Source organism: Ochotona princeps, chromosome 3, assembly GCF_030435755.1.
Source record: "Ochotona princeps isolate mOchPri1 chromosome 3, mOchPri1.hap1, whole genome shotgun sequence".
Classification (NCBI taxonomy): domain Eukaryota; kingdom Metazoa; phylum Chordata; class Mammalia; order Lagomorpha; family Ochotonidae; genus Ochotona; species Ochotona princeps.
In genome coordinates, this window is record NC_080834.1 from 96,839,106 (window position 1) to 96,866,947 (window position 27,842).

General features: G+C 43.4%; 1 protein-coding gene across 1 annotated transcript in view; it reads left to right on the forward strand.

Moving 5' to 3' along the window:
• Positions 1 to 11,261, forward strand: part of P3H2 (prolyl 3-hydroxylase 2) — a 147,450-nt gene extending 136,189 nt beyond the window's left edge. Inside the window, exons 11-15 of the mRNA XM_004577782.4 lie at positions 121 to 271; positions 1,060 to 1,177; positions 2,121 to 2,196; positions 6,974 to 7,114; positions 10,956 to 11,261. Coding sequence (XP_004577839.2) covers positions 121 to 271; positions 1,060 to 1,177; positions 2,121 to 2,196; positions 6,974 to 7,114; positions 10,956 to 11,048 — 579 coding nt within the window. The 3' untranslated portion in view covers positions 11,049 to 11,261. The remainder of the gene's footprint in view (positions 1 to 120; positions 272 to 1,059; positions 1,178 to 2,120; positions 2,197 to 6,973; positions 7,115 to 10,955) is intronic.
• The last annotated feature ends 16,581 nt before the right edge of the window (positions 11,262 to 27,842 follow it).

A 27,842-nucleotide genomic window follows, 5' to 3' on the forward strand; every position in this document is an offset into this window, starting at 1 on the left:
AGTCAGCATCATGATGGCCAGCTTCTATTGGCTTAATTAGTATTTACTTTTTTTAAAAAAAAATCTTCCATGCAATTTAGTGTCTCCTAAATACCTCCCTGTCTTCCTCTTGTTTTGCAGTTTGGTTATGAAGGCCGAGTCCCCCTGAAGAGTGCCCGTCTCTTTTACGAGATCAGTGAGAAGGCTCGAAAAATTGTAGAATCCTATTTCATGCTGAATTCAACCCTGTATTTTTCCTATACACACATGGTCTGTCGTACAGCCCTATCTGGTGAGCTCCCAGGTTCTGAACTTGGCCCCCTCCACTCATAAAGCAGAGTCAAAGAGAACAACACGAAATGAAACTCTGTTATGTCTTAGGCTAATATTTTAGGAGAGTTCTCTACTTTTTCTAAAACAAAAGAACCTCATAGCTCTTATTCCTTTCCTGCTGTTTCTGTTTTGGTCCCTGAAAGCTCCAGAAAATGTTGCTTCTTCATACTTTCCCTTTCAAATCCATGTTCCTGAAGCCATGCAGAAAAACGCTTTTCTGTTGTATGTGTCCCTTTGCAGGGAACCAGGCACCTGGGAGTTACTGGTCCATTATGCCCACAAGCATCGATTGAGGGAAAGAATAGGAGCTAAAGATGTGTTCTGCACCCTCTGCTCATTCTGAACTTTTTTCTATGTTCTCTCGCCTTCCCACCTGAATAGAAGGGCAGCAATAATGTTATTGCATACTTTCACATCTGTGAAGTGTCAGCTGAATTAAAATCTTAGTTTAACAATTTTGCTTCCTCATTTTTTTGCTATTCTACATGAAGAAAAATGATTACATGTACAAAATCCGTGCATGTATATTTGTATTACAAAAGGTTCACAGCTGAAAAGGTTCACAGATGTGACTTGCCCAGTGTTTCACATCAGGTTCATAATGAAAGAAGAGCAATTCCCTGCCTTTCTTCTGACTACATTTGTGAAGGATGCCAGGAATGGGAAAAGACAATGACAGCGTCCAATTTTCTGTTGGACGTTCCTGTGCTTCTTTGCTCATTCTCCTCTATTGATTTTTCTTGGCAGGTCAACAGGATAGAAGGAATGACCTCAGCCATCCCATCCATGCTGACAACTGCCTGTTGGATCCTGAGGCCAATGAGTGCTGGAAAGAGCCTCCTGCATACACATTCCGAGACTACAGGTACGGCCAGCACCTCTGTTGGGACTAAGCTTTTACCCAAATGATCAATAATATGGGAATTAGAAATCCACTCCATCTTGCCTGTCATCGTGTTCATCTCTCTAAAGCTAAGATTTCTCAAGCAATCTTCAGACGCAATTCCTATGTCTGAAAAGTGATCTCATCAATGCATGTCTATCCTTTAAAATCATGCAGGTGCTTACATATTTTTATAAACATTCATTTTGTTTAAATGTAAAGAATCAACTTTCTAATTTAAGTGCTTTGTCTTGACTGAAATGTACCTTTTGTGGTATAAGTGTGTCAGTCAGAGGACACATGGGCAGAGTGTCCCAGTATAAATCAGGATCTTATCACATCATTTATCCATTTACATATTCCATGTCTATGAGAAACACTGTGTCTGAGTTTTAAAAACTCAGAAGGAACATATTATTAAAATATGTCAGCATTTAAAGGGAAGAGACAAGTCAGTATTCACCACGTGTTTAATAGTATGGCAATTATCAATACATTGTGCTGTATGAAACAAAAATGTTTCTTTATCAGTCTAGCCTTGACCACAAGGAAACTCTCCAAGCAGTGAAGAATAAAACATGTACTTTAGACTTATCTACATATAAATAAAGAAGAAAGTTATAAATAACATGGGCAGTGTCAGAGGATGGCTAGATAAAATAAAACAAATCTAGAATTCTTTGGAGGCAATTAAATGTGTGCTTTGCAATATTATTGTGCTTTAAAACATCCGAAGCAAATATTTCAGGGATGTCATTAAAACTATTTCTGATTTTGGGGTTTGCAGGATCAATTGTTTTAATGTGTGAAGGAGTAAGAACCCTTCCTGGTCAGGCTGTTCAGCTCACCATTCAGCTTCAATGTTCTAGAGTGACATTGCTATGCAAGTGTAAGAGTACATGTGTTTCTGCCTTTGTGCTTGCAGCGCTCTCCTATATATGAATGATGACTTTGAAGGAGGAGAGTTCATATTTACGGAGATGGATGCCAAAACTGTGACTGTAAGTAACCCCCCGGCTGCAAATGTGTTCTTTGCTTGCTTATTTGTTTATCTGAGTCTTGCCATTTTTTTCCCCGGACCCATAGAAAACTGAATTTCAAATGCTCCCAAGTTCAAGCACTGAAGAGATGGAAAGAGTACAAGTGATCCCTAGATCCTAAAGTGCGAGAGTGGGAAGCACCCGTTAATGGCCCCAGACCATTTGCACGTTGGTAAATGAAGGAAAAGGGATGTGCTCCCACAGCCGGCTAGTTAACACTTGGAACCCAAAGCGAGGTCTTCTGATTCTTTATCTAGTGACGCGCTAAAAACATAACTTTGGTTGCTGCTAAGTCAGCAACGTCCAGGGAAAATCCAGTGAGTCGAGAGTGAGGTGACCTCGTGCTGGACACGCGTGTATTGAACGCTCATCTGCACAGCTCTCGTTACAGAAATTATCACATGTGTACGTTTGGCATGTGTATATACATGTGTGTATATTGTTTGAAGAGATAAGTAGACATGTGTGGTTGACCGTCAAATGTGTAGAGTATGTGAATCAGAAGTTAAATCCAACTGTCGTCTTCCTAAAGAAGCCGATGGCGTTAGAAAATTAGCCTACTTCGCCTTCGAAGACCATGGGGTCAGCATCTGCTGCTCTTTGAAGACAAGATAGCAGCAGCGGAGGAAGAACAGCTTCAAGTAAGGAATAACAAATGATAGGTTTTGAGGGATTTTCCTTCCCAGAGTGTATAAACAGCTTGGGGCTTGTATGTGATTAAACTCAAAGTTTGGCATTACTTAAGCAGTTTCTATAGCATTTTTTTTTCCCTGAATTTTGTACTCGTCTCTAAATATCCATGCTACTACTTGGCAGTTAATATAAGAATGACCATTATTGTTTTTAAAGGGATTCCCCTTAGAATTATCCAGAAATATTGATAAACTCAGGAAAAAATATTTAACACAATTGAGTACAGCAGTACATATTTTAAAAGTCACAATTCTCCACTTTTTCTAAAAAGCTTAAATATTAATCTGGAAATACTTTGACGGTTAATAATCTGGGAAATTTTGTCAAGATAGCAGTTTGGACTCAAGCTAAAAACTCTTAAGCAAGATCCTCATTTTTGGATTAGATTGATTTCTGACCACCGCTCACACCGAAACCAATTTGCAAAGTGCCTGCATCAAGTCTGTAATTCAGACACGTGGTTGAAATGATTTCTTTGGTTCTACTCCATCTAGTGGCTGTATGTGGAAATGTTTAAGAACGTAGTCCAACAAGGGATGCAGGAAGTATGTTCAATTCAATTGCTCTGCTACTTTCTAATGACACAGAAGTCAATGATTCTTGCTTTTCAAAGTCATGCAAATTTAATAATAACCTGTACCTCTTTACTGAAACTAATTTATTTAACTTTTAATTTCATTTTAATTAGTGTTTTTTAAAGAGTTATTAATTTATTGTTGGAAAGTCAGATACGCAGAAAGGAGGAGAGACAGAGAGGAAGATCTCCCATCCGATCATTCACTCCCCAAATGATCACTGCAGTTGGTGCTGCGCCGATCCAAAGCCAGGAGCCAGGAACTTCTTCCAGGTCTCCCACGTGGGTGCAGGGTTCCAAGGCTTTGGGCCGTTTTCAACTGCTTTCCCAGACCACAAGCAGGGAGCTGGATGGGAAGTGGGACTGCGGGATTAGAACTGGCACGCACATGGGATCCTGGCGCGTGAAAGGCTAGGACTTTAGCTGCTAGGCTACTGCACCGGATTCTTTATTTAGTATTTAACAGATTCTATATGACTTAAAATGCAATGACTTCTTCCTCTCATCTTCCCTCCTTAATTTCTCTTTTGAAGATTTTTGAGGTGACATATTTTATGTAAAAGGCTTAATACTTTATTGAACAAGGGAGAAAAGTTTAGTGCGAATACTGACAATGGCTATAAACAGTAATTGAATAGACAGAATACCATCTCACCATGCACACTAAATGGTAAAACAATCACAAATCATTAAATTAATACTTGGTTAACAGTCTTAGCCACTGATTTGACAAAAGTATAAAATAAAGTTTTAAAAATTGTATGGACAAACTGAATTAAACTTGAGACCATTTTTCCAAATCACTGATGTTTAATACTTCTGTATGAAGTTGTGTTTTAGGACATTTTCAGGTAGACAAAATTTTTCTTTAGCTCTATTGCCACTTCCTTGTCTTCTTTGACCAATCGCAGTGAGAAGAGATTTGTACACAGGAGTCCTAAAAGCGAAGGGAAACACCAGCTTTTGTTTTCTGCTCTCCTTTGTGACTGCAGAGGGACAAGTGAAGTGCCTAATAAGCTGGGATTTATACCAGGAAGTAAGGTCTTCCAGATATTTTTCCTTGGAAAAATCTGGATATTGTCTAATTCACTGAATGGTAGGCTAAATATTTCCGTTTATCCAGGGCTATTACATCACTCCTGCTTCCCTGACTCCTAACTGTTATTTAGGTGGAAACTGGGGTATTCAGGAATCCTACTTGGAAGATGTTTTGGTTATTTTCAATTGATAGACTGTATTTGTGACACATGAGAATTCAGGGGCTTTTCTTTGTACAAATTTGAAGAAAATAAAATCCAAAGAGGTGCACTCGGCTCATGAAAATTTCGAGTGAGTGTGAGTGGAGCCTTGTCTGAAATACGTATTCACAATGATTTACCTAAACCAGGGGACATAGTTCCTTCTGAAAACATCATGCATGGAGCCACGCTCCCTGAGTTTTCTGATTCCTCCACGTCCTGGCAATGAAACAGCCATGCTGCCTGGCTGGCAGGAGTGGTCCTGAGGAGTACTGTGCTCCCACACATCTCAGTCGGTGCCAGCTGTGCCGGGCACTTACCAGCTGCTTCTCCTGAACTTACCCACATGTCTTCACATTTAGAAATACTTGTGCTTCACCCAGTCCCTGAATTTCCCCTTGCTCCTGTTTTGGGGGTGAGATGGGATGTTGTTTGCTGGCCCCTGGTATGCACTAGGGGGTGCTGACCGCCAGGTGTGTAGGAGGCACATTCTGAGTAGCAGTAGGGATTCAACAGCCTCCAGAACAGGCAACTGCAATCCCAAGAGAAACAATTACTCTTGCACTGCCATGTGGAGAGAGACAAAATAAGCCATACGTGAAGCAGCATATGAAGTAGGATAAAATCCCAAACCCTTCCCGATAATGCTTATCTTGGAAAAGACATCAGATGATTACCAAGGATACCAATGACTAGTGAATTCTAGGTTTGCATCAGGAAAGTAATCTGGTGAAAGTGTTGATGGGACAGCATGCTTCCTAGTAGAAACAAAGGCATCTTCCGTTATTGTGGTTAGGAGAGTGGTCAGCAACTAAACACGTTTCCGTGCTGTCACATGAACTCACACAAGCACACTGGCACGCCCCTGAGTCTCTGATTGTTTGACCTGTCCACTGCCTTTGATGTCCTGTATGCAGTTACTCTAGCTGGGAGTGTGTATGTTAGGCAGCATGCATGGCCTTCAGAAAGATGTTCAAGCATTTCCCGTGATAACCACTGATACCACTGATATTTCATTTGGTGCAGAAAGAAACCAAAGATTCATCTGATGGGCATGAGTCAACCCAAGTCGATTTAGACAATACATTGTTGGAGCAGGTATTGCAGTGGTGCATACGGCTCTTCCTCCAAGCTCTGCTACAGAATCAGTGATGCTCTTGTTCTTTCCCAAGGAGGAAAGCCACATCATCCGCCCAGACACTTTTCAGACAAACGAGCAGGACCCCTACCATTTGATTGCTCCCCTCACTGTCTGCTTGGCTGATTGTATGTCCTGATTCAGTGGCCCAGCTGAACGTGTTAGCTCCTCATCACATCCTGTCCATAAATGTCAGTGGGCAACGCTACCTAAGCAATGCACGAAACTTGGGAGATCTGTGTCGGTCATCTCAAAGATACTCGGTGGCCGTGGGATGCATAGTGCTAAGGGGTAGTGTGTTCCCTCACCTGAGGTGTTCAGACAGTGCTGACATGACAGGTGGGCAGGGATATTGCAAAAACAGTTAAGTATCACAGAGAACTGACTAGACTTGAATTTGGAAATGGATTGTGTAATGAGGAATGGGAGTTACACATGTGCCCGGTATCAAGGTCAATAGTAAAATATTTCTGGCACTTAAGGTTTTCTCTTGATTCTTTTTTTAACTTCACTACTGCTAAATGTATACCTAATCAAACAAGGATGCATTGCTTGTGCTAAAGCGAAAGAACTAAATTGAAAGAACATTTACTTCCTTGGGTTACGGGAGTTACTAACATTTTGTGTATCAAGCAATCACTTTGTGCAGTGTCTGTGCTACACATCTGATGTGTGACATACTAGATAAAGAAGTGGAAAACAGCCCATACACTGGGCCTGGCAGAAGCTCCTGGCTCCTGGCTTTAGCCTGGTCCAACACTGGCTATTGTGACCATCTGTGGAGTGAACAGACAGATGAAGTATCTTTTCTCTCTCTCTCTCTCTCTCTCTCTCTCTTTCTCTCTCTCTCTGTCTCTCTCTCGTTCCTCTGCCATTAGCTCTGCCTTTTAAACAAACAAATAAATCTTAAATAATTTATTTTCCAAAGTGCATATTATTTTTGGCCTTTGTTTTAAAGATGAAAATTGGAGACAATCTAGGTGTGCTGAACGCTAGGTTTCCATTTTTAACACTTTAGCCTAAGTAATCCCATAGAAGGCCAGAGAAGGGATGAGCTGTCTAAACTGAAAGTTTAATATTCGCTTTCCTTCACAGGCTTCTATAAAACCCAAATGTGGACGCATGGTCAGCTTTTCCTCTGGAGGAGAGAACCCGCACGGGGTCAAGGCGGTCACCAGAGGCCAGAGGTGTGCCGTCGCTCTGTGGTTTACCTTGGACCCACTTTACAGAGAACTGGTGAGTGTCTTGACACACCCAGAAAGCCACAAAAACTTGCTTCATGAATTAGTTTACTGCAGAAATCCTTGAAGCTGATGTGCAGGCCGTAGAGGAACTTGGGAGTCGAGCAGAATATTTACAGACTTCTTTCTGGTTCCCTACCCCGGTACTGTTTACTGCAGAAGAACATGTTTTTCTAGTCACACTCAACTAGCAACTACTGATCAGATGTTCTCAGTGTGGTTCTGAGACCGAAGAGGACCTTGAAGGCAGTTCCTGTTCATAGCAGTTCTAAGAAGTGAGGAGGAGTACAGAAATGCATGATATCAGTGGCGTTTGGCTGTCACTAATTCATCTTGAGCTTATCAACAAGCCGGGGCATCGGGAGAGAAAAGCTGCTTTATGCCGTTCACCAGAACAACTTTCCTCAACAAATCAGTTTTGTAAAAAATACCATACAGGGGCTGGCAGCGTGGCATAGCAAGCTAATCCTCCCCCTACTAGTTCTGGGATTCCATATGTGGCATGGTTTTATGTCCTGGCTGCTCCGCTATCCATCCAGCCACATGCCGATAGCCTAGAAAAGCAGCAGAAGATGGGCCAAATCCTTGGGACCTTGTGTACAGGTGGGACACCAGGAAGAAGTTCCTGGCTCCTGGCTTCAGATCAGCTCAGCTCTGGCCATTGTGGCAATTTGGGAAGTGAACCAGCAGATGAAAGAACTTTCTCTCAGTCTCTCCTTTCTGTAAATATGCTTTTCTAATAAAAATAAATACAAATTAAAAACCAAAATAAATCACTTCCTTTTTTAAAAAAAAGCACCATTTAATTTATGATACACATGATAGAGGGTGAGGCAACTGAAAGTTATTATTTGTGACTGTTAATTAAATATTAAGATCCTGTTACATTTGAAGTAGCGGGGTACAATTAGTCGAGATATAGAACAGGTTTCATTGGTTTGGATGTCCTTGAACCAAAGGTAAATAGTCTATGTTTGTGAGGTTACTGAAGCATGGGTTAAGACCAACTGGGATAGAAGCCCCTGGGATGAAAACCTGGCCCAGCGTAAGTAATAATACCTTCCCATTAGTTACCATCACTGTTCGGTAGAATCCTCTGCTTTGGAATTCCTAAGGGGACAGTTGCAGTCACAGCCCAAGCCAGAATAGAACAGTGGACCCAGACGCCTCCTGCAGAAGCTCAGCCGGAAGACTTCTGAGTCTTCTTTAGCCCAGGCTGCTGGTGAAGGCACAGCATTCTGTCCTTGGAAAACCCAAGGATGGGCAGTGTGGGGTTATCCCCCGTCTGGGATGCCTGCATCCCACATCCACGTGCCTGGGTAAGGGTTCTTCCTCTGTGTCTCACAAATGACAGCTCAAGTACGCACTCCCTGACACCGACCTCAACTACCTGCCTGCGGGCTGGCCATGCGGGAGGTGAATGAGTAAATCAAAACATGCCCAGGGGAGGCATGGTCTTGACCGAGGTAACAGGGCACTGAGTCTTGAATACTTCAACAGACTTCATCTAATTTTCCATTGCATTTCCTTTCTCTCTATGTGTTTTTAACCTCCAAATTATAAGCATTTCCACAAATCACTCCCTCTGTACAGAGAACCTAGGTAAACGTGCAGACTGTGAAAATAACACATTGTTGAGAAATTGACTCACTGTCTTAGTATTCAAACCAGCATACATTTAATATGTCTGGACATTCAGTATCAAGGCGCTAGGACTGTCATATATCACAATCTCTGGCACTTGCCATTCTGCATTCAGTACCTCCCATGGAAAAGTACTGGGGAACTTCTCCAGTGCTCGGGCCGCAGTGCCATCTCGTGGCCACAGTAGATAATAGCAAGTGCATCCAAAGCAGCCAAGAGAAAACTTAGTTTGAGCAGTGTTAACCAGTCTTTAGAAAACACTGGAATTACTTGGATTCTATCTTAAGAAACTATGACTTAATAGGCATGGGGGTTTTATCTGGGTATTTGAAATTTTAAACACTCCACAGGTAATTCTAAATGTAGAGCCAAGTGTGGGAGTCCTTATTTTACCCGTGTTTTCTTAGATACATCTTCTTTGCAACTTGGGAACAAGTCATTAAGAACTGGCAGAATCGTATGCTTATTGTACAAGTAGATTTCTTTAAGTTCTTATTTTTGTTAGTTTGAAAGGCAAAGACAGAGACACCGAGATCCTCCATCCACTGGTTCACTCCCCAAACATTCACATCTGGGGCAGGATCAGTCCAAAAGCAGAGACCCGAGTGGCATCCGAGGCTCCCAGGGGGTAGCAATGAGTCGACCACTTGAGCCGTCCCTTGCTGTGTCCCAGTGTGTACATCCACAGGAGGCTTCAATCTAGATCAGAGCCGGAACTCCAAGCCGGCCCTCCTGGGATTTCATACAGGTGATTCGGGCAGCCCCTTGACTGTTGCACTGACTGTCCACCTCTACGGAGTCGTCAGAAGATGCTAAGCTCTCAGGGTTAATTCCACAACAAACACTCATGGATGAGGCTGTTAGAAGCTTCATGTATCTCAACCCCAACTCTTGAGTTTCTTTCCCTTCGTGTGACACATTTGCAGTTTGTTCCAACAGGTGTGGAAAGCGCTGTGTACTTCTTAGTTTGCCAGGCACTGGAATTGTTCCGCCCAGTTTCAAAACGTAGCACTCATGTCTTTGTGTAGATGCAACAATGCAGCTTCCTGTTACTTGGTGCTCATGCTTTCTATCACATGAGCCTTATTTCATATTAGAGATTCTTGCAGGGGACTCTCTTTTTCAAATCATAAAATATTTTTTTAAAAGAAGTGTTTGTGTGTGCAAGGGACTGTGGGGAGTAGTACAGCGAGGAAATGGGTTAGGATGCTGCGATAGCGTCTGTACTTGGAGATGCAGCCTTCCGCCACAACAGTGCATCTCCCTCTTAAATGGAGACACTTAACAGTGTCTGGAGACTTTTTTTTGGTTGTCACAGTTTTTGCTTCCAGGTCATCTGTAGCAGATAAAATCCAGAAGTCCTCCTGAGTATCTTGAAATGCACAAGATAGTTCCCCACAGCAAAGACTTCTCTGACCTTCGGGGTCAATCGTGGAGTGCAGTGACCGAAGTCACCTACCCCCAAAATCAGAGTGTTGATTTGGGAGTCTGCTATTCTGCTTCCAAGCTAACTCGATGCAAATACGTCTGGGAGGGCAACTAAAAGTGGCTGCACCACTTTGGCTGCTGCCACCCACAAGAAAGACCCAGACTCCTGCCTTCTACCTAAATCAACCCTAACTGTTGTTGATGTTTGACAAGTGAGCTAATGATAGAAGATCTCTCTCTCTCCCTCTCTCTCTTTCTCAATAATAAAATACGAATTCTAAAACATAAAGCATCCTTAGTGCCAAAATTTGCCTAATTTCACACAATAGTAGTGTCATTTAAAGGAAAAGTGGCAGAAACAGGAGACAGAATAGATGGGAGCACTTCACTTTTCAGAGTAAGACAACGCAGGCTTGCTAAGGAAAAAGAGTAGAAACGATGGTCTCTACTAAGGAAAAGAATGTGCCAAGAAGAAAGAAAGTGGGTCCATGCAGGAAAGTAGTGGATTAGAACACAGGTCCGAGTTGCAGGTGTCTGTACAACTGTAAACTACCCACAGTGGCAAGCTTTTGAACACAAAAGCCCTTTTTACGGAATAGAGATCTTGGAAAGTGATTGCTCAGGACATGATGCGGCTACATCTTTGACTGTGTTTAGCACCATCGCATGTGCAGATGGATGCCTGGAAATGTACAGGAAGCATCTGCTGCCAAGGCTGATTATTATTCTGCTAGCAGAAATGTGTAAATTGTCTTTTTTTGCAGGAACGGATACAGGCTGATGAAGTGATTGCAATCCTGGATCAAGAACAGCAAGGGAAGCACGAATTGAATATCAACCCCAAAGATGAGCTATGAAAAGCAAAGAGAAAGTTCTATCAAATATTTATTTAAATTGTTAATCTTATAAGAACCTTTTTATTTTTGTACAGAATCATGGTATAAATTAATAGAGTGAATATGAGTTGCCAAATCTCCCTTCTGTTCTTTGGGATGTTTGCTTTGCCTCAGTAAGTCAATCTGTCCTGGCTTTTCATAGTTGGTCTGCCCAAGCCCAGTCACCCCTCCCCAACACACCACACACACACACACACACACACGTACACACATTTTAACTCAAGCAGTGAAAATAAGGTCATTCTTGGAGCGACTGCAACCCTCTGCTTACTCCCAGACTACTGTCAGCATGTGACTCTATCTCCGAAGACCTTCCCATCTCCAGACCTTCTAGCCACTTTCTGAACCTCAACTCCAAGCCCCCAGCATCAGCTGAGCTCTGGGCGTTCTGACTCCCTGATAGTCCTCATCGTTGTAGGTGTTAGAAGGGGATGGGTCACCCAGGCTGCAGGAAGGGATCTCTCTGATGGGAACGCTGTAGGACAGAGGAGTACCCCATGCTTCCAAAGCCTTGGTCAAGGTCATAAACTCTGGAATTCCCACCAGGGAACTCCCTTTGCACTGGTTCCGTTGGTGCACTCCCCACCCACCACTGTGGACTGGAATAGACCTGCTCTGTGAGTTATTTCTTTGGATGGTCAAGTAAAGGTTGCAGTGGAATGCTTTTTTAACCCTGGTGACTTTACAATAAAAGCTTTAACCCCATCAGGATCAGGGCACCATTTGATAGGTTGTCAGAGTGGTGCCCCATAAGGAACAGGGATATTGTGAATTCAAGTAACAAAAATGAATTTCTGATCCATATCTTAATCTGCATATGTTTTGGCAACCCTTGCTCATTGCTGCTATCCAGCACACGGATTTGTGCTTGTGTCTGATTGGTTTAATAAAAGGGAGGCTTGTTTTAAAATTTGGTGCTTGTTGTTTTACTCCTACAGGTTGGCTTTATCTTTAGGTACCAATGTGTGTGTATGTGATCCCACTGGAGCGGTGCGAGCAACACTGGGTTGTGGCTGATTCTGCCGGCAGATGCTCAGGGTTCCAGGCAGGTGGGAACATGGCTGTGCTGGAAGCTGATACGATTGGCGAGCAGAGTTGAGCAGAGAGTGTCTGCTTCTTGCCGACACACGCTGGCATGTGCTGGCGTGCTTCTCACCCAGGGGCGCACTAGGAGAGCCCTGCTCCTGCAGTGGGCAGTGGTAGATGTGAGATTTACTTTCTGCTATTTGTGATTTCAGTTAGTGGGAGAAACATTCATCCTTTGAAACTGGAAAATTGTGTGACAGTGATTTATGTGCCATCTGTTTTCCACCAAACCTTCTGGTGACATTTTCATCATGGGAGAATGGAAAGAGCATTCAGTGATAATCCCAGCCCTATCAAATACACCCTGCTGTGTGACCTGCATCTACCTTTGCAGGCTTCAGTTGCCTTCTCTGAAAATGACTTAATTGCTGACAATCATTTCCAGAAGTCCTTATTATTGCTGAAAATACAACACACAGCAGATAAAGTTCAAAAGCAAAGCTAAGTTTAGAAATCTGCATAAATATGACCAAATTTGTTTCTGTTAACATTTTGAGAATTGTGAATGACTTCAGTTTATTTGTCATTTTAAAAGTCTGAACTCAATTTTACACTTGGACGTTTCTGAGCTTTAAAAAGGTAGATTGCTATTTGTTTGCTCTCTTGTTGTGAAGAGCTTGTTGGCACTCAGATTTGCTGATAGGAGAATCTGGGCAAGGATCTAATTTCTGTTTTCTGGCAACAAGGCATCAACAAAGAAAGCAGTCAGTGGCTCCTTGCGGTTCCTTCCTTGGTACAGTGGGTGCGCTGGGAGAGGCAGAACTTTCTGCACTGATTCTGCCGCTCAGTCCCACAGAAGTGGGTGAAAGCCTTAGTAGGTGTTGCGTTAGATCCCCTGTGCCATTTGCTGACAAGGCGGAGTTGTTATTCCGGCTCTGCAGGTTAGCCATGTTGCTATGCACCTGAAACATCATGTATACACCAAAGCATTCAGTTCTTAATCTGCTCTGCATCAAACCATACATAATTTCCTTCAAAAATTTAGAGTGTCATCAGATGACTTTAAATCACTAAGTTCAGAAATTAAAGTCTCTGTGCTAACTAGTCTCTTATGGAAGAATGAAAAGGCCTTTAAGGATTTTTGTGGTTTTGACAGCTAACAGAGGTCAGAGAAATCCTCATTCTTTTGTGTGTGTTTGTGTGTGTGTATGTGTGTGAGCAAACAGGGCCTCAGTGATGATCCTATGGATTCAGAATTGAAGAAGGTAGAAACAGGGTTAAAGTCAAGGCTGTTGGATTTGGTTGTGCATGAATGCTTGGCCTGAGTATATAGGGCCTGGGATCCTGCCCCTGGGAATCACGCTGCTGCAAGATGGGATGCCCTTTTCTACTTGGGCAAATGTGGCGTTTACATAGCTGCTTACAGATCAGCAGACCTGGGTCTGTCCAGGAGATCTGTGCCTAATTCTAATTCACACAGAATGCTGAATGTGCTCGAGGCAGACAAGACAAAAAGGCCCTGTGTTTATGTCTAATGCTCTTCATCCTTGTCTCTTAGAGAGTTACTGCTTGTTTCAAGCACCACCTCCTCCTTGTGTCCAAAGGCTGCTGTACGCAAAGCTCTTGTTTCACCTGCATTATTGTACTAGGTGTGTCTGACATGGAGCATATTCTCATAGCAGGCAGCCTGGGAGCTATCCTGGGCACTCTTCTGGATGCCTATTTTGCAGATGAGAGTAAAGTGGAAAGGGTCTGCTTGCAGCTACTCAGCTCAGAACATTTCTGTCTGAACTTGATGATTAGTCTTGGGAACCAAAGAGCAGAAGAAGCACCCATGCTGTTTCCCCCATAGCCATGCCCTCAGAGCTGTGATGAGTAAAGTTATATGTCAAATTAAAAACTGTACTCACAAAAACTTCTTTCCCCTCTTCTTTTCTTGCTGAGAGATGCAAAATGGCTTATTCCTATTATGTCCTCTGAGTTATATTGAATCTGGATGCCATGAACCCATGTGACTTAGCCCCATTTGGAGGCGCGTGCATAAACCCAGTGGTGCTTTCATGGAGTTCATGAAAGGAAAAGAGACTTCTAGTTAGGATGTCACTTTTCTGTCAGAAGGAATCGGAGACAGAACCAGGGTGGTGGGACAGTCCGGACATGAGAGATGCGCTGGCTTTACAGCCCTGAATTTAAATTGTTTGGCAAGGAAGTCTCCATTTTAACGCAGTCTTCGTGATCAATGTCTCTGCAACCTTTTTGGCTCTCTTTCAGTTGAGAAGAAGCCATGGGATGAGTCAGTACCATGTAATAATATATACCCATGAGTTGTAATTGAAGTACAAATGCTGAATTATTTCAGCTAAGACAGCCACAGGGAACAACTCCCTCACTGACGTCAAGACAGGAGGCAGTGGAGGCCACCTCAGCGGCTCCTTCTGCCAGAGCATTAAATATTCTTAGGTGACTGGCAAAGGTATGGCTGAGAAGTGGGGAAAAGTTGAACTGCTCCCACCTCCAGAAGTCTTGGGAGAAACAGGAGCTGTTTGGCCAAAGCTCCAAACCACAAGCCCTTGGTTATCATCCCTGTCTACCTCCTGCCAAGAAGCCTGTGAAGAGAGGTGACCTTCCCACACACAGCCCCAGCAGCCCACCCGCAAATCCTCCACTCTCAGATAATTGGATGTTTCCAATGTGAGGCATAAGGTTCATTTTGTTTTGCACTTGGAGAATTTTTTTTTCAGACACAACGGGACAACACCAACGACTCTTGGAGCTCACTGCTGGTTAGGATTGCTGACTTTGTCAGAGCTTCACCCCTCACCTACTCCTCCGTGAAAATCACAATGTTTTCTCTGTCTACTGTGACCTCTGAGACCTAAGGGCTTTCAAATCTGGATCAATCTTATCACTCATCCTGGTTTGCTTTACAATGGATGTCATCAGCCATGAGAAACATCGGCTTAAGGAAGGTTACAATAAAAAATAAGCTGACAAGATATGGCTGCTGTCTCTTTGCCTAACCCAGTGCTGGAGAAGAAAATCTGAACACTCCATTGATTCAACAATGCTACACAGCTTTTCTGGACACTTTGACACATCTAGGGGAGCAGGAACAAAAGCTGAAGGAGGCATACTCTGACTGCTAAGGGGGCCAGTCCTGGAGACCCAGAATAGGACAGAGTTCAGTAAACTTTCTACCTTTCTACAGTGGCTCTACTAATTCACTCATCTTTTGCTCTTGATGGATGAAACAATTTTGAACAGATACGATCGAATGCTTTCTTGTTCAGAATCTCCTTTTTCAAAAGTGAACTGCAGCAAGTCTCCTATCTAGGGGAAATCTTGCCCTGGGCACCTCTTGTCCCACGTAAGTGCCTGCCTTGTTGATGTCATTGTGATGGCAATAGGTCCCAGGCATGCTCTAGCTCCTGGTTAAGCCCTCCTTGCTTCTTCCAAATTTGTGTTTTTGCATCTGAGATAGTCTCTGCTGGTGGGTGGAGATAGAAACAACTGCTGGGAAAGAAATATCCCTGCTCTGTCCCATCTTTTTTCTACTTAGCAACCAAATACCCATTGTTTCAAAGGTTATAATCATGGTTGGCATTTATAAAGATGTTTTATGGTCTTGAAACCCTTGCCAATCACACGTAAGTACATAATTATCTTGAGAGACACATTGATGTAATCATCTTTAAATGAGAAAATGAACAATCACAAGAGAAGTGGTTTAGTGGAGCTCTGATCATTTATACTCTTCCCCCACACCCCCTCAAGACAGTTTTTAAGAGATTATTTAGTAGTGAAGTTAGGGAGGTATTCAAGTGAGTAAAATGTATCCCCTTTTTTAAGGAACACGAAGGAAAATATGTATGAGCAAATGGTCAATATAAATAAAATAAATGCTAGCCTGCAAGGATTAGGATACAGGTAGATAAAAAAGGCCATGTGAGTTCAGAGGAGGGAGTGGTTGGGAACAGACAGGGTTGAAAGACCAGCTGACAGTTACACTCGGACTGAAGCACCTTATGTGGCGATAATAAATAGAAATGAGACCTCTAATTTCAGCACACTCTCCTCAAGTAAAAGTGTTGAATTTGAGTTCAAAAATGTCTCAGTTTCCAAAATATTGATCCTTAAGTGACGTTGGGACTGTTCATATTAAAGCTGATATTTTGAGGGGGGTGGAATGAGCTCTTTATGCAGATTGCCTTGGGAAAGCACTTTAATGAATGCTGTGAAAATCCCAATAAATACCAGTTAAAGAGGAAGTTTAACTTTATTCCTTTGCAAGGGAAGTGCTATTTAAGTAGGTGGGGTGAAGCCCTCAAGGATCATGCTTCTAACTGAAAAGTAACCTGTCAGAAACAGCTGCAGCGAGCCCATCACTCAGATTAACCTCATCGGGCTTTGCCAGCACTATTTCCCTCAGTGCTTAAAGCACTAAAACTTTTTACCCCACGTATCCTGGAACCAGTCTACTCACTCAAATCCTGCACCTTTATATCAGAAATGTGATTAAGAGGTAAACTCCAGTCCAGGGATGGGCTATTTGGAAAGCCTGAAGCATTTGGCAAACTGAGTCCACCTTTATATAAGCCAGACAATCATGTACTATTTTCCCAGGGATTTATCTCCCATGTCAAACAAGGAATACAGTTTCTAAGTCCTTGGGACTCCATGGAAGCCAACCATCTCTACTGGTAGTTAACAGGGCTAATTTGTCTGTCTTAAAACCAAAATATCAAATCGGACATTATGCGACAAGCATCCCAGACACAGTTACTTTGTTCTTTGTACCTGCTTTGTCAGTTTGTTCCACTTTGCAAATGCCTTTGAAGGTCTTGGGCAATCATACTCCTTAGACTTAGAATAAATCACAGAGACCCTGGGGCTCAGCAGCCAACTTCAAGGCTCCTGGTCACCAGAATAGTGTTGTGGTCTCGTGACAGTCCAGTGTTTAGCACACCCACTGAGCAAGCGTCAGTGCTTTTACTGTATCTGAAGTTCAGAGTTTCAGGACGCGTTTTTCTCACAAGATAGTATGAACTAGAATTATTCTTTGAAGTTAATATTGGTAATTAAGTAAAGACTACTTAGGATTTCCCCATGTCAGTACCCAAGATAAAGGTGCAACAACATTTTTTTTTTTTTTGGCACCATTGGCTTCTGAGCGGTCCTTAATTTGCAGTTTGTTCTACAGTTAACTACTGAATGTCAAGTGAAAAGAGGCAGGGAAGGCACTTTGCAGGGCCCATGGAGAAGACAGAATGAAGAAAAAGCCCAATCGCTTTTGTCTTTTAGCACTAAGGCCGCTGAACTTCTCACAACAGCCCAGTGGCGGGATCATTCCTTGTATACAGGAGAAAAGGAATCACGGCTGCTGGAGTCCGTGGACGTCAGCCCCCCGAGTGAGCAAGACGCGGCTGCACTTCCTAAGGACCATTGGATCTTCTGATGAGATAACAGGCAGGAGCAGCTTACCAGCTTCTTTGACCGCGAGCCTCATCCCCCTCCTCCACACCCCCCGTGGAAGCCCAGAAGGAAGTTCTTGTCTCCAGGGGTTGCTGCCACTGCTCTGAGCCTGCCCAGTTATGATCATGGCTCTGTTCAGACATGCTCTGGTTTCCTCACAGGGAGCAGTTTGAGCCTCTCTGAACTTCCAGGCCGCAGGGCTGAGCGCGGGCTACAGATTTTTCTTCCAGACATTTGGCTTCTGAGTGATGTGTTTTTGTCTCTAAGGGTAATAAAGTACATCAGATGTTGCTCCCTGTACCAGGAACTCTGCTTTGAAGCACCAGTGAGCCACTTCAAAGGCATAGTGCCATGTGGAGGTGCTGTCCCTGGGGATGGAGGGGGATGGAGGAGGGGTATCTACCTTGGACACATTGCCCACCCAGGTGCTTCCTAATTCAAAACGATTGTCAAATATGTCAGGTGTGACTAATTGGCATGCTGAAAACTCAAATCTGCTTTGCTTTCAAATAAGCGTTGAATGTATCATCCTGCTGAGAATATATCATCATGTGTGGAAAAAAATACATCCTCAACATGAAGAAGGATTTGCAAATTAAATAGAAGGGTTGTTTGAATGGCCATCCTCTCTCCACATGGAATGCTTTCCTTGGTTGATTTGAGGTCAGTATGTAACTTTGCAGAGCTGAGTAGATGAAGAAGACCAAGTCGGTGGTAAGCAACTTCCAGGGAGACAGGGAGCCACAACAGAGCTTCACAGTTACAGTTCTGCAAATGAAGGGTACGGTAGTTGACTGACTCCAAGTTGGAAGGGGACTGAGAGAACACTTGGTCCTACACCTGTTATCTTAGATGCTGGGAAACTGGCTCAGGGAGAAATGTGCTGGAGACCAACCAAGTCCACAGGGCCCCTGCCAACAGCTTGAGAACTTCAACGTGGAGATCTATAGGGTGCCAGAGAGGTTGAAGTGTAGGCATGACGTCAGGGGGTCAGCATCCCTTGCAGTTTTCCATTAACTCCTTAATATTCCTCGTCTTCTAGTTCAAGGGTTACTTAGACTTAAATGAGACAGGCAGAGGAGTGTAAAGCACACAGCAGTTAATTATTGGAAAAGGAAGCACCACTACTGCTGTCAGCATAGCCCTGAAGGATGGGGACAGGAAGTGTGTGTGGTCTTTAGCAGCATTGGTGCCACATTTCATGACTTGTTTTTGGTTTTGTTTTGGACATACTAAACCTTAGAATGTTCAAAGTCAATTTGTATGAAGTATGTTTGGAAATAATTTCTAGCCACAAATGAAACACTCCTCACTGTGTTGGGGGCACAGAAGAGACTTTCCAGATAAAACTGACAGTATATTTTGCCTCAAAGCTGACTTTCAGCCACCAGTAGAAAACACTGATGCTTGGTTTTCTGACAGCCACCTTGACCATTCTGATTACCTTCACCAGGGCTTTGCAGCTGCTTCCTGTAGTCCATTCTAGCTCAAGAACCTGGCAATCTCCAAAAATTTCTATGTATACCTTTTGTTAATCATTTACTGTCTTGTTTTTCTACTGTGTAGACAACACAGAACTCTTGGTCAGCAGCAGAGGGCACTATTAGCATATTTCAAATGTTTAAAAAAATGAGGCTACCCCTACGAATTCATTCATTTATTCATTCACTCACTCAATGTAGCATGCCTTGATTTAGCCTCTACTGTCTATTTAACACTGAGAGAGATGCTAAGTAAATATAACACACAAAATGGACAGTCCTGGTGGGAAGAGCATATTGTGTGTGGCATCTTGCCGAAGGCCTAAGATGTATGTGTTGAGGGATTTTTGTCGAGAGAAGAGTTCAGGATAGTCTTGTGTAGTCTAGGAAGAATAAGTGAGATGGCCTGGAGCTGTTCCTTAAATGTTGAGCAAGGTGTAGTATGGTAAAGATGAAAGTTAACAAAGGGTAAAATATAAATCACAAGCAACAGCAGAGGCATGCTTTGCTGTGAACAGCAGTACCATAACCATGACAACCACTGCTCTGACAAGCAGTACTTCTACCGCCTATTACAATCATCACAGCTCATGTGGGTGGCTTTTCACAACCATGATGTCATTTGGCCTTTCTGCCATCCTGTGACTTTAGCTCTGTAGGTATTATTTTCCTAATTGAACTAATGAGAAGATAGAAGTTTGCAGAGAGAAAGTGACTTGCTTAAGGCGCCACACACAGTCACTGGTAATGCTACAGCTGAGATTCAAAATCAGTTTTCCTCCATGCTAACATCAGAGAATGCAAGCTTTGTGGAACAACCTCTCCTCAGAAAGAAGGTTTGGGACACAGCACGAATAGTGTAAACTTTGGATATCAGGGTTATGAAGCCTTGATGGAAAGCTGCCAACCTTTGGGACTTAATCCTATAAATTTCAATCAGCATTTTAATAATTGGAGAAGATGGAGAAGGGCAGTAGTATTATATCCCTTGGTAGTTTAACAAAATAAATGTAGGGGGAGAACAAAGATTCATGAAAAAATGTAACATAATAGCCTTCCCCCATGGGAAGGAAAATTTATCATTGTCATTACTTGTAATTATTTGTATGCAGAAATAGTACCAAGTATATTTATATTGGTTTGTAATTTTTCTAAAGACAACATTTCTAACCATGGTTTAAGCCCAAGATGTCCCAATGCCAGTAACACCCCCATCTTATTCTGCCATGAAGAAGGCTCATGTGAGAATAGACCGAGTAGAACGGGCACTGGTGGGACTTCAGAGTCAAGACTAACGAAGGATATTTTAAAAGAAAATGAAATTAGGATTTGGAAGTCGAACAATTACTAAGAGAAAAAGATAAAAATAATGAGTTTGAGAAGCTGAGCCTAAAAAAAAATAGTGATGCCATTGAGATAATTGGAAAATGAGAAGAAAATAACTTCCCAGGGAACATGACCTTATTGAACATGAAGACTTCCAAATAACATCTAAACACACACTGGAATGCTTTGATGATGGCTTAAAATTTGTGCATAACTCTTTCTTCATAATATGCATTTTCATAAACTTTTGGAAGGTCCTTCATGTGTATAGATCTCGTAAGGTTTTGTCCCAAGAAAACATACCTTTTACTTCCATTTACACCATGTTTTATCAAATACTATTGTATTTCCTACTGCTTATTGATTTCTCACTTTCACTTTCTCTTCCTCTGAAAACTCACAAATGATTTCAATCGGTTATTTTACATAGATTAAACTGAGGTGAGAGAGAGAATACTGCTGTGTTTTTAGTTATCATTCATTGCTTAAAATTTATCCAATGTTATTGAGACAAATTACAGTATTTCTGTGACCTACAGAACTCTGCTCATTGTGGCCTTTGGGGCCACTCCCTCCACCCAGTGTATGGTCATCTCTTCCCACTGACTCTCTACCTCTTACCATCTCCCTTTCTGTATCTCTGCCTCATCCTCTGTGACCACCTCAGTGTCATGGGGGAACCCTTGCAGAATGGTGGCCAATTAAGCCAGTGTCCCTAGACTGCAGGGTTATTTAAAAAAATATGTATTCAAATGCAACAGAGAGAGAGTAAGCCATCCTCCATTCTTTTGGTTACTCCCTTAATGGCTGTAATGTCCAGGGCGGAAAGTTAGGCTAAAGCCTTGATGCTGTAACAAACTCCATGCAGACATCCAGCTCTCCCACATGGGTGATAGGGACCCAAGTACGTGGGTTTCCATAACTTTCCCTGAATATTGGTAGGGAACTAGATCACCAGCAGAGCAGCCTGTGCTCATAAGTCATGTTAGGCAGTGGCTTATCCTACTGCACCAGCAGCCCCTAAGGAGTGCTAAAACAAGGACATTCTGAGGCTAATATGAACAGTTGATTACCTTACATCATGTATCAGCTTCTCCTGGGTGATTTTCCCTGAGCCCTACACTTCTAGTTAAGGCCCATCTCCCTGATAAATGATTCAGCTTCATCATTCTTTCCTCTTCGATGTCCATATTCACTCTCCTGGTTACTGGCTTTATGTCCCTCTGCTCTGTCATGTTAGCATTTGCCTTTGTGTCACCATACTCTCATTACTCTGGTCAAAGTAACCATTGTCTCTTGGGAGAATTGGTGCAGAAACCCCCTAGCTTTTCTCTTTACTTCCACTAATCCTCTTTCAGCATATTCTTGACATGAAACTCAGACTGTTGCTTTTAAAGCTCAAGTCAGATTGTGTCACCCTATTGCTGTCAAAGTCACAGCATGGCCCAGGAGATCTGAGGCAGTGAGCTCCTTGCCGCTAGCTCCCGTGTAGTCTCCTCTTGCTTGCTTGACTCCAATGACACCACCTCCTTACTGTTCCTCCACATGGAATGGCATCTTCTGGCCTCAAATTCTTTGTGCTTGTTATGCTTTATGTGTGAAACATTTTTTTCCATCAGGTGTTTACAAAGCATCCCCCATGCCCATCAAGCGGACGTCAAAGTTAACTGTCTGAGGGTGCTCTGCTGGATCCTCCCTTACAATTGAACTCCTGAATGAACATGTCGCCTCCCTGTCATCACTTAGTATTTTTATAGCACTCATCATCTAACATTCCATGTAAGTTTCCCTTATTTTGTTTACTGGTTATCTCCTTCTCTCCCAGATTATAGTTTCTGGGACAGAAATTTAATTCATGGCTTTATCAATAGAGTGCAGACTATTACATGGCACAGGGAAGAGATTAGAAGTGTTGGAAATATTTAATGAGTGAACAATAGACTGCATGTTTATTTGACTGAATGAGGTTATGAATCAATGCATAGAGCAATTTCCAAATATTCCTTCAGATTTGGGGGATTTGAGAGACTGGGAACATTGTTCTTTACCAATAGTTCTTTTCCTTTCACTACTAAATGAAAGCATTGGACTCGATATTTTCTAACATTACTGTTAGTCTTGCTAGTCTCAGTGTCCGGGAGTCAGGAATAAGAACTGGACTCCAATTGCGAAGGGCTCAGATTCACAGAACATTGGCATTGAGCAAGTCCCATCTGAGAAAAAAACATGTACAAGAGACATGAGAATTCCATACATGAGGAAATGCGAAGCTGGCAGGTAAGCGAGCCAAGCTGACACTGACGATTCATTATGAGGCGAGGATTGAGCCTCAGCCCCAGGACAAATTGCACCAGCAGCCAGGAAAATGACACCAAGGTAGGGCCAGTCCCCATCTGATTACCGAGCTCTGGGTTGATACAATTTGTGACTAAAACACTGCCTGGAAACCTGTCTTCGCACCCGCCTAATGGCCCCCAGAGTGGGTGGATTCTTGAATTAGTCATGTGAAAATAGAGGGCTTAAGAAAAGTCAGATGTGAAGATTTAGGTTGTTCCGTTTGCGAAGGTAACATCTCAGTGGGAAAGGAAAGTAGTTCACCAGACACACACCTTCCTGTCTACTGCCATGCTGTCTCAATTGGGAGAAGCAAGTCAGTCACTACTTTAGAGAGGGTGGTTGGAGAGAAGGTGTAAGGGGCTACATCAGTCAATATAAGGGAGGTACTGCAAGTGTCAAAGCTGCCACGCCCTGGGTCCCAGGCAGGGGCCAGACTGGTTATTCCACTTCCCCCATGTAGCTACTGTGTGGCTAAAAACTTGAGCCCAGAAAGGTCAGTGAGTTATTGTGCAGTAACCAAATCCATGGTGTTGCAGTGTTTATCAGGCAGATCTCCCTCTGCCTGTGTAGCTGAATAGGATTCTGCTATTGTCACTTTGTTTGGTAACATAGCCATGGCAAGTGTTGCAAGTGTAATTGTCACTGTTAAAACATTCTCTTGGCAGCGCCTGGTGTGTGTGTGTGTGTGTGTGTGTGTGTGTGTGTGTGTGTGTGTGATTTGCCATCAGTCTTTATAGAGTAACATTGGGAACATGGTTTCTGCCTCAAGGAAGTAACCACGGTTTGGACTGAGAGTCAGCAAATAGACACCAGACTTCTTTTTCATGCTAGACATTGTATCGTATGCTTGGTGTGGCTCTAAAATCTTGTGAGTTGGCACCACAGATTCCGCTTACAGATAAGGCTTAAAGAGGTTAAGTAACATGTTCAAGGGCCTACCAAGGCAGACAAGATTTCAGGATTTGCTTCCTGCACAAGAAAACAGGTTTTCAAATAAAAGCATGAGCAGATTACCTCAACAAAAAAGAAATAGGAAAAATCAGGACTCTGCTTTGAAGCAAGAATCGGGCATTTGGAACCTTGCCCATGGACAACGTCCTCATCATTGTCAGTGTTTTAGAATTCTGGGAATTACAACAAGAGAAGTCTGCTAGGAGGACTGTGAAATACCATGAACCCAAGATTCTGAGACACCTCTACATGGTCTGCAGCTGTACACTGCAAACTCATCTTCCTGAACAGCTACTCCCCATTGCCCCTCAGCTATGAAGTCTGAGTGTCTCCAACATCTGCAGTCAGACTCTGAAGAGTAGAAGAAACCTCATAATTCAGCAGGTGCAGTAACTCCATTCACTTAAAACATGAAAATCCTTTCTAGTCTTGTCATTGTAGGAGAGACAGAGGAAATAATTTATCCAGACAGTCATCTGGTTGTTCAGTTGTCCTCTGTCTTCCAAAGCACTGATATTTTTAAAGTGTAACAATCAGTTCCTTGCAGCCAATCAAAGTATGAACATTCTGGGCTGGGTCCATGTGAGACCTTGTGTCTGGAATTTAGATTATGAGGAGGTTCCAGCGTTCTAGAAGAGGAACTGAGGCAAGAACAACAAAGGCTGTGGCAGCCCAGGGCAAGGGCTGGGAGACATGATTGTTTATAAACTGTCTGGACTTATTTAATGACTGCCATAATCATTCTAATACATTGCAATTGAATATCTGTTATAGGTCTTCTGTACCATTTGTGGAATATTCAATATTGTGAGGTTTCTTCTAATTCCCCAAACTCTCTCAATGTTACTGGGACTTTCCACTATTTCTGACGCTTCGTCGTTTTCAAGAGAGGAAAAAAAGGCAGGCAGAAACAAACTTTCTGCCAGTTAAGTGTCACATCAGAGATTCCACCAGATCTTCGCAGGTGCAGATACCTGAGGGGCATCTCCATGCAGATAGCACTGTCTGTCTTCGCTAATTGGGTTGACATCATCTGGCAGCCTCAGAAGATTTGAATCCCTTCCATGACTCCTGTCACCTCGCATACGGTGGTGAAAATCCCCGGACTGAAAGCTCTGTGATTATGCAAAAACAAATATAAGGAGGCTAAAGGTCACATTCTCCAGAGAGAGAGAGAGAGAAAAATCTTTGTTCCAGTTTATGAAGCAGATACTCAAGGGACAACAAAACATTGAAGCCCTAGCAGCTACAAATAGGTACAAGAAAGGAACTAGAAGTCACCATAGAATTATGTATAAAATTCCCCACTGGTCACTTGGTTCACTACTCTATCTGGTTTGTATGAGCCAGGGATGGGAGCAGACTGAGCAGGGTCAGGTTGCAGCACCCTCCAGCAAGACTTGGGACTAAGGCAGAACTAAGATAGGTCAGGCTGCAGCATCTGATGGACTATGCCAAGATGGGTGATGGACTATGCCAAGCTGGGTCAGAATAACCACTGGCATGCACAAGATCTATGGCTGAGAAAAGCCATGACTGGGGGGAGCTAAGCAGATATTTCAATTGGGTTGTGGGTCCCATTGATGATTGTAAGAGCTTTAATGGAGGCCACAATCTGGACTGGGCATGACTACAGTATCTCTAAGCCTAGTTCCAGAGGGTGTGTACTGTATCTGGGGTATGCTGGACTGGGCTAGATTTCAGGACCCACTGGTGCTTGTGAGAGCCAGGGTGGGTGTAAGATGTACTGAGCTAGGTCTCTGTCCCCACTGAACCACATAAAAGCTGCTATGTCTTGTTGGAAAGGGTGTGGGTTGATTGAGCAAGGCCACTGTTGCTACCAGGACAGTAGGTGGACTAAGTCAGTCTGGGCCAAGGACCCACCATGTGCATAGGATCTACCATTAAGAGGAGACCTGATAGAGGAGCTTGGGAAACTCTTCTATGAGGATACAGTCCCCACAGGTGAGCACAGGAACCAAGGTTGGAATTGGCCCAAACCAGGCCAAGTTACTGTACCCACCAGCATACATGTGGGTCAAGTTTGGAAATGGACCAGGCTGGGTCAGTGCATTATACCCACTGGCAGATCTGAGAACCAAGACAGGGTACAGGATAGGTTGGGTCAGGCCACAACACTGTCAGTTCACATAAGGGCCAGGACTAGAGGTTGGCTCAGCTTGGCTGTAGCATCCATCAGTATGAGCTGGAATTGAGGGTGGGCCAGGCAAAGCCTGACTATAGCACCTACCCGCAAATGCCAAGGAGAGGTGTGCCGTGCCAGACTGGACCACAGAATGTATCAATATATGTGAGACCCAGGATGGGTAGAAGTGGATGGGAACCTGGTAGGGGAGTTAATGGGGATTATCCTGCTGGCCCACTGCTCCCACTGGTGAACGACAAAGCTGGAATCAGCCGCAGACCAAGCCGGGTAGGGCTATAACCCCTGTTGACCTGCATGGGAGCTGGGTTAAGAGGAGAGCTAGGCTGGGCTAATTGACTAGGAATATTCTCCTATGTGAGCCATTCGTGGACCTGATGTTTTTAAACCTTTGACCATTCTTATCCTTGTAACTTACTTCTGAAGCCTTATTTTGATCACACTCTTTTAGATGCCACCACATTTTAATTTGCATCTAGGACAACTTATCTTGTTGAGAGCACAGTTTCAAGGAACGTGTGGGGTCCTGTGGCTGCTTTGCGAAGGTCACCCAGGAATCTTCTGTCTTTGCCCTATCCTGCGTGCCCTCTGCAGTCTGGCCCACCACCTTACTGCCTGGCAACCCTGATTTTCTTCGCCATTGCTATAGTTAAAATGATCACATTTTTACAAACAAATACAAATTCTGAGAATGTAAGCTGCTTGCTCAAGCTAAGGAGCAGATAGATGATTAGGCTTTGTGTTTGTCCCCAGCATTCTGATTCCATGTAAAAGTGGAAAACATGAGCATGGAGCCAAGAAAAACAAATGTCATCTTGCCTTGCCTGCCTCCCACCTTGTATAGAGTTCAATCTTTCACATTCTATTAGACGCAAGCCAGCACAGCCTCATTACTGAAGGCAACAATCTGATAAGGTTCCACCTCTGATCACTCACAAGGTGCTGAGGGAAGACTTTGTCTCTATCCAGTGGAATAATCTGAAAACCATTACCATCTGCTGGATGCTTTGTAGACTGCGGTGTAAGAGATTGGTCTTTTTCCAGTTTCTTCACTTATTTCCAAGATGAGAGGATTCTGAGAAGCGGTCACCGCTGAACCTTTAGCTTCCCAATTCACAAGCTTGCGCACTCAGGCCCCGGGGTGCTCTGCCAAACTTAGGTGAGCTTGCAGGTGAGCCATGCTTGGTCTAGGTGGGTGCCCTGCTAATTGGATGGATGTAATTAACTGTAGTGGTTGTTCGCCCGGGAAGCCAGCCACGGTCTTGGCATGGGCAGCGTAACTGAGCCAGTCTGCAGCAGCAGCCAGCTCACACCTTATTGGAACTCTGAAAGCAAATAGGTTTAGAGGCAGCTTCAAAGGTGGTGGTTGAGCTAGGCTGCTGCTGGGAGTAGGTCATTTCCCTGGGAGGTGTTGGCTTCCTGGGCCAGGAGGGATAGAGAAATAATTTTACCTTCATTCTGCTTTTAATCAGGGTGGTAGGATATTGGTGCCACTTTTGTCTTAATGTAATCCCCTTACTAAATTAAGTGTGTGTGTGTGTGTGTGTGTGTGTGAGTGTGTGTGTGTTTGGGGCTAAGAAAGTAAGTTACAATGGACCCTGACAGACGCAAGGTGTAGCTACATGTGTTCTACTTCTCCCTATACTGCTCTGTGGTCTCTTCTCCCCATCATGCTGTGACCCCATGCTGTGTCCTTGCTTGCTCTATGGCACTTTACAAAGCACCTCTCAATTCATAAGGGACAGTCTTTCCCACCCAGCTCACAGTCTTTGCTACAAAATGCTGTCTTGCTCTAGCCCCTAATGACATTGCATCAGGTCCGAGGGATTCTCTGATCAGCAGTCCAGATGTTGGCTGCCGAATGCAGGTGTCTGCAGACTGTGCAGTCATTGTAAGGGGACAACTCGAAGCTCTAACACCAAGCTGGGAATAAAAGTAAATAGTGAGAGGAATTTCATAGGTGTAAAACCTCAGCATTCATCCCAGTTACTAGCCAAC